The sequence below is a fragment of the Quercus suber genome, unplaced genomic scaffold (assembly GCF_002906115.3).
Source record: "Quercus suber isolate HL8 unplaced genomic scaffold, Cork oak 2.0 scaffold_160, whole genome shotgun sequence".
Taxonomy (NCBI): domain Eukaryota; kingdom Viridiplantae; phylum Streptophyta; class Magnoliopsida; order Fagales; family Fagaceae; genus Quercus; species Quercus suber.
The window spans coordinates 355,846-365,987 of record NW_027069621.1 but is presented as its reverse complement, the minus strand read 5'-3'; the positions used below and the strand labels follow the sequence as shown (position 1 = coordinate 365,987).

General features: G+C 37.7%; 2 protein-coding genes and 1 non-coding gene across 3 annotated transcripts; 2 read left to right on the top strand and 1 right to left on the bottom strand.

Moving 5' to 3' along the window:
* Nucleotides 1-262: 262 nt before the first annotated feature.
* On the top strand, nt 263-3,848 carry LOC111999428 (elongation factor 1-alpha). Its single transcript, XM_065777608.1, has 3 exons — nt 263-392; nt 1,857-2,328; nt 2,609-3,848. Exons 2-3 carry the CDS (start codon nt 1,867-1,869, stop codon nt 3,488-3,490), a joined length of 1,344 nt encoding a protein of 447 aa, XP_065633680.1. The 5' UTR covers nt 263-392; nt 1,857-1,866; the 3' UTR covers nt 3,491-3,848.
* A 2,127-nt stretch (nt 3,849-5,975) lies between these two features.
* LOC111999432 (uncharacterized) lies at nt 5,976-9,984 on the bottom strand. Its single transcript, XM_024031558.2, has 2 exons — nt 9,824-9,984; nt 5,976-6,810 (listed from the first exon to the last, which is right to left on the bottom strand). Exons 1-2 carry the CDS (start codon nt 9,900-9,902, stop codon nt 6,176-6,178), a joined length of 714 nt encoding a protein of 237 aa, XP_023887326.1. The 5' UTR covers nt 9,903-9,984; the 3' UTR covers nt 5,976-6,175.
* Nucleotides 9,985-10,070: 86 nt separating this feature from the next.
* TRNAP-AGG (transfer RNA proline (anticodon AGG)) lies at nt 10,071-10,142 on the top strand. The gene has a single exon. It is a non-coding gene; the product is annotated as a tRNA-Pro (tRNA).

The window sequence follows — 10,142 nt, the reverse complement described above, 5'->3', positions numbered from 1 at the left end:
CATTATAACACTGTATTACATTCCAAAGAGGAAAAAAAAAAAAAAAAAAAGCAAAGAAACCACGCACCTTCGTAGCGCGTGTAATACAATCTCTAATAAAAACCGCAGGCGAGGCCGAGTCGTCAACAAACTCCCTTTATTAATAGTAACAATATTTCAAAAAAAACCGCGCGTCCAGATCATCACGTCCCAGAATTGACGCACTTTCTAATTCACACGCAAGGGTATTTTCGTAAACTCATCACAACCAGCTGTGGTATAAATGCCCTCCAAACCCTACTTCTTTCGTTCCTCTTTACCTCACTAGTCTCTCTCTCTCACACTCTCCCTTATATTCTCTCTCTCGCGGCTAGGGTTTTAGAGCAGCTCTCGCGTTCTCTCTCTCTCCTCAGGTTCGATTTCTCGCTCTTAATCTTTTGCCTCTCTAGCTGATTCTATATAGCCTTTGATTTCATCACTGTGTTTTTGTTTGAATCTGTGTAATCGATTTCTTTGAATCTTAATCTGTGCTGGTTCTTGATTTATCTCTATACGTAATCTAGATGATTATTGTTGTTGCTGTTGTTTTCTCAGATCCGTGACTTGTAAAACTAATTCTGCCCTGTATTTTTTCGAATTTGTTTATAGATCTGATTTTCTATGAATATATTCTTGGTTATTGACTCTTTGATTAGCTTTTGGTTTTATCGATTTGCATCTATGGTATACGAAGTTGTTAGATCTGATATACTTGAATATATATATATATGTTTTTATTTTGATTTGTGTTTGAATGTTTAGTTTATGGATTTATTCGTTTTGCTGTTCTTAATTAAGCGACTCTGAATTTTACGATTTGAATAAACTGTTCTTCTTTGGCAATAAAGTTTTCAAAATTAGTTTGTTTCTCATATCAGATATTCATACTATTAGTTATTTACTTACCATCCAATATGGCTTTGCATGCATTAGCTTTTTTGTGCTATAGTTTGTGCACTCAAACTTATGATTGTTGCTTGCTTTATTTTATTGAGAAAATATCATTTAAACCCTATATATTGGGGGTGCAAGAAATCAAATAATTAGACCAAAAACGTAACAAAATAAATCCTATATTTTCAAAAGTAACAAATTAAAGGTTTTAGAAAAAAGAAAAGTAAACCCTTATATTAAACTTTAAACACAATGCCTGTTGCGCTTTTATTGTTTGAGCTGTAATTTGTTGCTTTTGGAATTACAATGTATTATTTGTTGCACCCTCTAAATAATTGGGTTTGTGTGATTCCCTCATCCCCTATTTATCAATGCTCATATTTAGACCAAAAACGTAACAAAATAAATCCTATATTGTCAAAAGTAACAAATTAAAGGTTTTAGAAAAAAAGCAAAGTAAACCCTTATATTAAACTTTAAACACAATGCCTCTTGCGCTTTAATTGGTTGAGCTGTAATTTGTTGCTTTTGGAATTAAAATGTATTATTTGTTGCACCCTCTAAATAATTGGGTTTGTGTGATTCCCTCATCCCCTATTTATCAATGCTCATGTTTAGACCAAAAACGTAACAAAATAAATCCTATATTTTCAAAAGTAACAAATTAAAGGTTTTAGAAAAAAAGCAAAGTAAACCCTTATATTAAACTTTAAGCACAATGCCTATCGTGCTTTAATTGGTTGAGCTGTAATTTGTTGCTTTTGGAATTACAATGTATTATTTGTTGCACCCTCTAAATAATTGGGTTTGTGTGATTCCCTCATCCCCTTTTTATCAATGCACATATTTATCTCGAATAAATTTTTCTATTGTTGAATGCTGTCATTGGGTTTTCATTGTGCTTGAAGTAAATTGCATTCTGACTGTTATTTGTTCATTAACAGTTGATTCAGAATGGGTAAGGAAAAGGTTCACATTAACATTGTGGTCATTGGCCACGTCGACTCTGGGAAGTCGACCACCACTGGTCACTTGATCTACAAGCTTGGAGGTATTGACAAGCGTGTTATTGAGAGGTTCGAGAAGGAAGCTGCTGAGATGAACAAGAGGTCATTCAAGTATGCTTGGGTGCTTGACAAGCTCAAGGCTGAGCGTGAGCGTGGTATTACCATTGATATTGCCTTATGGAAGTTTGAAACCACCAAGTACTACTGCACAGTCATTGATGCTCCTGGACATCGTGATTTCATCAAGAACATGATTACCGGAACCTCCCAGGCTGATTGTGCTGTCCTTATTATCGACTCCACCACTGGTGGTTTTGAAGCTGGCATTTCCAAGGATGGACAGACCCGTGAGCATGCTCTCCTTGCTTTCACCCTTGGTGTCAGGCAAATGATTTGCTGCTGCAACAAGGTATGATGACACCATCTTATACCTAAGTATGTTTGTTCTTTATATTGAGTGATATTATTGATATTAATGTATTTTATGCTTTGGTTTACAGATGGATGCCACTACCCCCAAGTACTCAAAGGCTAGGTACGATGAAATTGTGAAGGAAGTCTCTTCCTACTTGAAGAAGGTTGGGTACAACCCTGACAAGATTCCTTTTGTCCCCATCTCTGGATTTGAGGGTGACAATATGATTGAGAGGTCTTATTGATATTAATGTATTTTATGCTTTGGTTTACAGATGGATGCCACTACCCCCAAGTACTCAAAGGCTAGGTACGATGAAATTGTGAAGGAAGTCTCTTCCTACTTGAAGAAGGTTGGGTACAACCCTGACAAGATTCCTTTTGTCCCCATCTCTGGATTTGAGGGTGACAATATGATTGAGAGGTCCACCAACCTTGACTGGTACAAGGGACCAACCCTTCTTGAGGCCCTTGACCAGATCAATGAGCCAAAGAGGCCCTCAGACAAGCCCCTCCGTCTCCCACTTCAGGATGTTTACAAGATTGGAGGCATTGGAACTGTCCCTGTGGGTCGTGTTGAGACCGGTTTGATCAAGCCTGGTATGGTTGTGACTTTTGGCCCCACTGGACTGACCACTGAAGTTAAGTCCGTTGAAATGCATCATGAGGCTCTCCTGGAGGCTCTTCCTGGTGACAATGTTGGCTTCAACGTTAAGAATGTTGCTGTTAAGGATCTCAAGCGTGGGTATGTTGCCTCCAACTCCAAGGATGATCCTGCCAAGGAGGCAGCCAACTTCACCTCCCAAGTTATCATCATGAACCACCCTGGTCAGATTGGAAATGGTTACGCCCCTGTCCTCGATTGCCACACCTCCCACATTGCTGTCAAATTTGCTGAGCTCTTGACCAAGATTGACAGGCGATCTGGTAAGGAGCTTGAGAAGGAGCCCAAATTCTTGAAGAATGGTGATTCTGGAATGGTTAAGATGATTCCCACCAAGCCCATGGTTGTTGAAACTTTCTCCGAGTATCCCCCACTTGGTCGTTTTGCCGTCAGGGACATGCGGCAAACTGTGGCTGTCGGAGTCATCAAGAGCGTGGAGAAGAAGGATCCATCTGGAGCCAAGGTTACCAAGTCTGCTGCCAAGAAGAAGTGAATCGTGCTGCACCGGGTTTCTGCAAGTGATGGCTATCCCAGGTGTTATAATAAGGAATGGGTTCTTGCTAGTAAACTATCAATCGTGTGTTTAAGGTTTTGTTTAGTTGGTTATTGCTTCAAGTCTCCACCTTCATCACGCAGGTGCTGTTCTCAGAACTGGGTGCTTGACCGGCGGTGGCGAGGCAGCTGTGTTGAGTCCTAAGTATTTATTCTGCTTTTTTTTTTTTGAATGATGTCCTGTGAGACTTATATTTATTTTCATAAGCAGCTATGGAGTTTTAGGTCTGTTCCTAAGCTGCCGGGATGATTACTCTTTACATTTATAATTAAGTAGTTATTGTGTGTTTTAATTTAAATCTCTCTCGTCGTATGAGTTTGGAACAGGATTATCTCTATTCCGTCCAATGGAATAAATTTAAAATGGAGATGAAATTGCTGCAACAGGTAATAGCTATATCTAGGTTTTATAACAACGTCGTTGTTAACTGATTGAATTGTTTTCAGAAGGCGTAACATCCCTCTTTTTTAACTAAAGTAGCTAACAGTATATAATTGCTGCAATCTTACGTGAGAGAAAAACCTTGTTTGTGATTTCTTGCATTATGTTGCTATTATATATGCTTCTAGACCTACTGATGTGATACAGATAAATTAGTTAAAAACCTTAGGTACATTTGGTACAATGTAATAGCTCACGTAATGGAATAGTTATTCATGTGTGGATTAGTTATTACATTGGAATAATTGAAGAATAGTTATTACCAATGTAATAGTTATTCTTTAGTGCATATAATAGATTTTAAAATTAATATATTTTTAAAAATATAAAGTTTCTTTATATATCATCTTTTACAAGCTTTTCATATGAAATACTCCCTCCGTCCCATTTTTTTTTGTCTTCTATTCCATTTTGAGATGTTCTAAAATATTGTCCTGTTTCTAAAAATAAAAGTCATTAATTTATTAATGTTCCTATTATACCCCTTTTAATTTACTAATTCAATTTTTTAATAAATTTTTTTAAGGGTAGTTTTGGAAACTTATACATTTTTAAAAGATAGACAAGACAATAAATGATATTCCCTTAAAAAGTTTGACTTTTCAAACAGGACAAAAAAATTGGGACGGAAGGAGTAACTAAACTTATGAATAGTAATAATTATTCTATTACAATGTTTTTTATTCTCAGTAATAAGTATATTCCTAGTAATATACTATTCTTAATGTAATTTACATTTAGAATGCGTTCGTTTTGGTTTCATACCACTTCCGAAAATGGTTTTCTGTAAATGTGTGTTTCATAGTTACCGAAAATTGGGTCAAACTGAAAATCATTTATGTGTTAACGCTAAAATAAGCGCTCACTCCTGTAAAAGCATTTCTAATTTTATTTTCACTTCAAACCATTTACACTCCTCACACTACACTCCAAGCTCCTCATAGATCACGCACTCCTTACACAGTCCGACGGTACTCTCCATCCTCTCTCACACGGACTCCTCTTCTATGGTACTCTCCATCCTCTCTCGCACGCACTCCTCTCTGATTGCACATCCAAGCACCAGCGAGTCGCACCCCAGCACCGGCGAGATCGCGCCACGAACCCACGAACCGATTGATCCACCTAGTGAGTGACCCATTCCTAGATCGACCCACCACCCTCAGATCAACCCACCTCGTCCACCGGCGAGTCGCACCCACAAATCGATCTCTCTATGTCTATCTCTCACGATTGGTCTTGTGATTTTGATTTTTTTGTTTTGATATTTGTTTCTTGTGTTGTTTATATATTTTGATTCTCTGTAATAATATTTGTTTGAATCCTAAGAAAATGTGAGAAACATGATAAAAATGGGTTTTTTAGAGCATTTTTAGCTACACAACCAAACACTAGAAAATATTTTCCAAAGTATTTTTTGAAATGCAGCCAAACACTTGAAAATATTTTCCTTTCCCAAAAATATTTTCACCTGAAAATATTTTACACTCAGAAAATATTTTACATTCAACCAAACACAGCCTTCAACTAAACACAGCCTTGGCGTACCAAACCTTTCAGTGTACCAAACCTACGTGACAATTAACGAAGTGGCAAAATTCTATTTCCGTGCTCGCAGTGGCTGTTAGTGTTAGTGTTTCTTGTCAATTCAGGAAATCAGCGGCTAGGAGACGGCTTCTTGTTTAGCTAACTCGCATCACAAACATAACGTAAGAACGATACAAAGAACTCATTTGGAGGATAGAATTATACATGAGAATGAGTGGAAAACAAACGAGAGGATTCTGGCTAGGATGAGCCGTACAATGTTTTTGTTTTATCATCACTGGCTCATTTCAAATTATCAATGCCACAACAGAGGGATGATAATCAGGCACCCGAGCAGTACCTGAGCGAAGAAGAAATTCCAGAAGAGAGGTGTTCATCTCGTTAAATGTTGAAACACAAAGGGATTGTCAATACTCATTTTTCTATGGAAACCTCATTTAATCAAGTAGCGTCCGGTAAAACCTTGGATATATACTAAATTTATGTCAAAACAACTAAAAATTTGTCTCACAAATAAAGACGGGAAAAATGCCTAAAGGCTCAACCAAGCCAGGGCTTATCACAACCACAATACATAACATAGTTCAGTCGTTCTAAAAGCAAACCTTCCAAGAGGTCTCATCATTGAGTTTTCAGTTACAAATTCTTCAAAGCGGACTCATATTTCTGAGGAGTCAGTCTTGCCAACAAAGCCTTGTTATGACAGTGATCTGAGTCGACAAAGTAAAAGCTCCCATTGGCCTTAAATGTGACAAAAGGCCTATTGGTCTCTGGATGCCGAATATCAGCGAACTTAATAGTCCTAGGAATAGATGTGGCCAGCCAAGACAACATCTCCACATCGAAGCTATCTGAACCAGGCTGCCACCTGAGCTTGTGAACATAAGGACTTACAAACCAGTGGAGGGCACCAGTGGTGGTAGCACTGAGAAATATAACAGATGCCGCTACTGCACCCTTGAGAACCACATTCATATCAGGAGATGTCATGAAGGTTATGACTGGGCCCAGTGATACAGACAGGCAGCAGGTTGAAAGAGAAAGAAGCTTTACTTTCTTAATGGTGGAAGAGATTGGGCCATGATAAGCAATTGCAGTGTCTTTTTCATCTGCCCCTCTTCGTGGTCCGATACTAATCTTGCTGTCATCTTCTTTATTGGTGGCTTGAGATGCCCATCTTTTCTGGGCAGCAGCAGCCTGAATGGTAGAGGCGAAGTTGTGTTTGGCACTTGGGCTAAGTGGCCATGTTCCAGACCTACAAGGATAATAACCTGAAGCAGGACAGAAAAGTTATTACTGATAATGATAATAACAAAAACAGATGCCAATAGCATGCATTTCTGAACACCCAGCAATTAAAGCAGAAACCAGGACAGAAGGGTAGTAGAAGTTCAGGGCAGAATCAGGGGGGAGTTAAGGTTTTGCATGCAAGTGCAAGTCTAATACAATACAACTGACAAAAAAAAAATATGAGTTGGTACAACTGACAAGCATTTGAAATACTTCCAAAAAGATATCTAAATGGAGAAGCTTTTAGAAAAGAACATATTGTGGTTAAACAATTTTCTAGTCTGAAACATAGAAACAAATAAGAGAGGTCAGCATTTAACCTGATGGGAAGAAAGAAAGCTTCGTATATTACTCTACGCAAACTATTTGACTCAAGGATTTTAGAGAAGAAATGATGGGTTAATAAGGCTTTGACACATAACACTTCAATTGATATTTCAAGTGTTCACTTTGACGTGGCATTCACTGACTAAAAAGTGCCAGTTGAGCTAGAGCTCCATTGGCATTTTCTGACCGAAAACGTTACAACATGTATGCATGTTATATATATATATATAGAGAGAGAGAGAGAGAGCACCTGTAACCTGTTTCCTCTATCCCCCCTCCCCACCCCCTCAAAAAATAAACTCTTTTTTTTGTGAGTATGTATATGTGTAAGGTGTGTGCACATGTCCATAATTTTGCAGAGTGATAGAGAGAATATTGGTTATTTTATTTTTTGTTAATTGGTAATTTACACATGCACTGCAATAAGTGTGACTTGAATACAACCTTCCCCTACATTGCTCTAATAAGGGAAGAAGGTGCCATTTGAGTTAGAGCTCATTAACACATATAGAAAGTACATTATTAAGAGCACAGGATCACATTCCACTATTCGATTGTGCAAATAACACATGTTGGGGTCCCAATGGCATAGGAGCTTGCTTCAGGAAGAATGACGAATTAACAATCATAGTATGTGTCAAGAAAGAGTTAGGTGAGATGAGCTGATAACATTGCATAGATTTAGGTGAGGCCTAAACGAAGGCCTCAAGAAAGAGTTAGTTCCCTGTGAAGTCACCACCTTTGTTTAGAATTACAAAATGGTCATCAAGCTACAGATTGTTAACCATCAGTCATTGAGTAGTAAACAACCAGTAGTTCCACCTCAGTCCATGTCCAACCCCCATAATGTGTCAGTAAATATGAAAAGGGGAAAATGGACAGTTAGTGCACCCCCCACTCTGAAATCTCAAGTCAAATGCTTTAAATGTGAAGGCTTTGGTCATGTTGCTGCCAAGTGTCCCAATGAGGGCTTCTGTCATTTATGGACAAGTAAGAGAGTTATGTGGAAGATCTAGAGGAGCCAATCTATGAGCCTAACATTGATGAAATCAAGGACATAGATGAATAGTGTGAGGGATACATTAACCTAGGTTGCATTCAAGCCATAACACCTCAAGTTGAACTCCCTGAGAATAAACTTGATACACCTAAGGTGAAAGAGGTTGAGTTTAGGTTAGTACAAACTAAAGAGGCTATTGAGAAAAATGGCCCAAGGATTTTTCGGCTAAAAGAGCTTAAGAGGGCAATGAGTGAAGATTTCATTTCCTCTGCTACCTAACTTGCATATGACAGTCTCATCACTAAATTTATAGACATAGTTCCTTTTTTTTTTTTGACAGGTCTAAATCTATAGACATAATGCCATTTGAATTCAAACCTAGGACACCTTTAGATCCTCTCTACTTTCACCACATATTAAAGTACATGGGTCAATTGGAAGCATATAACCATCATAAATTGCATCAAGTTCATGATATCAGTAAACAATCTCAAGCAAGTGATGGACCATATAAAATTCATGCTAATTCACGTTATATGGAATTTCTACTGTAGTGTTGCAAAACTCAAAAGTGCTGAAATGGGTTGGACCAAATACATATATTAATGATTTTCTCTTTGATTATAAAAGAGGTTCCACTTATAAAGGTCCAACAGTTACCCCATATGATACTTTCCATGAGCTTCCCCATGGTCCTGTTTCAAACCATATGACTCATACAACACCACCAAACCTTTTGCCAGCACGTAAAGAACATATCAATACTACTTTGGATAAGCAATATGTTTCTACTCGGGGTGAAAGAGTTTAGCGCCATCTAATTCAATGGAAGGGACAACCAAATTCAGATTAAACCTAAATTACCAAAGAAGAGCTGACAACACCTAGACCCTAATCTACTACAATACTGTCAATCCAAAGCTATTCCTGGCAACAACCTAGGTGCTGATTCCTTGGTTTTCCTGACTGGCGCTTATTCCTAAGGACTATCCTTTGTTTTATGTTCAATTGTTTTCCCCAAATTTTCCATTGAATCTTGTCATGCATCACAATGTAATGATGTAATTTTTTTTTTCCGACGGGGGAGGGAGGATTTGAACCCTAAACATCTCATTTGGAAACACCAGGAATGACCCAGTTGAGCTACAAGGCTCTTAGCCACAATATAATAATGTATTAACAGTAATTGTATATCCTCTTGTTGAATTAGCATCTAAATCTGGAGAGTACTGAGTAGTGAGTACATGTGAATTATTTGGGTTGGCCAATCAACTTTCAGAGCAATTAGGTTTAGTAAATTCACAACCTAATATCTCAGCCTCATCCATTCCCAAATGAAAAAAATTTAGTGACTCATTTCCTTAAACAACAACATCATTTACATAAATTAACTTTCAGACAACAAGGCTTGTCTAAATGATAATAACTACGACATCAATTCAAACTCTACCGTTAACGTTGGTGTCTCAGACATTCAAGCTATAATCTTTCAATTACATAAATAAGCAAACCGATAAAAACTTACTAGATTGAAAGCGTTTCAAAAGAAAACGCAATCTGAAAAATACGTGTTTATTAGATGGTTAATGAAATGCGACCCTGTTTACGATTTTGAAAAGAAAAAAAAAAAATTAGAGAGAGGAAATGGAAGGAGAAGGAGAAGAAACCTGAAGCGAAGGTTCTGGAAGATGATGATAGCTGCTTGGATTGCGATCGGAGCAAGTGAAAGAGAGCTGCTCTGGTCATTGCTATGGAGTTTTTTTCAGTTTTGTGTGTTGCTCTGATTCAGAACCAAACCCCTAAATGAAAAACAGAGAAGGGTTTTACTTTGCTTTGCAAACTTACATTGATAGAACTTATTGTTTAATGATTTGTACTATAAGATATTAATAGTACTTCTACACAACAAAAAATGGGCATTTGGTCTAGTGGTATGATTCTCGCTTAGGGTGCGAGAGGTCCCGAGTTCAATTCTCGGAATGCCCC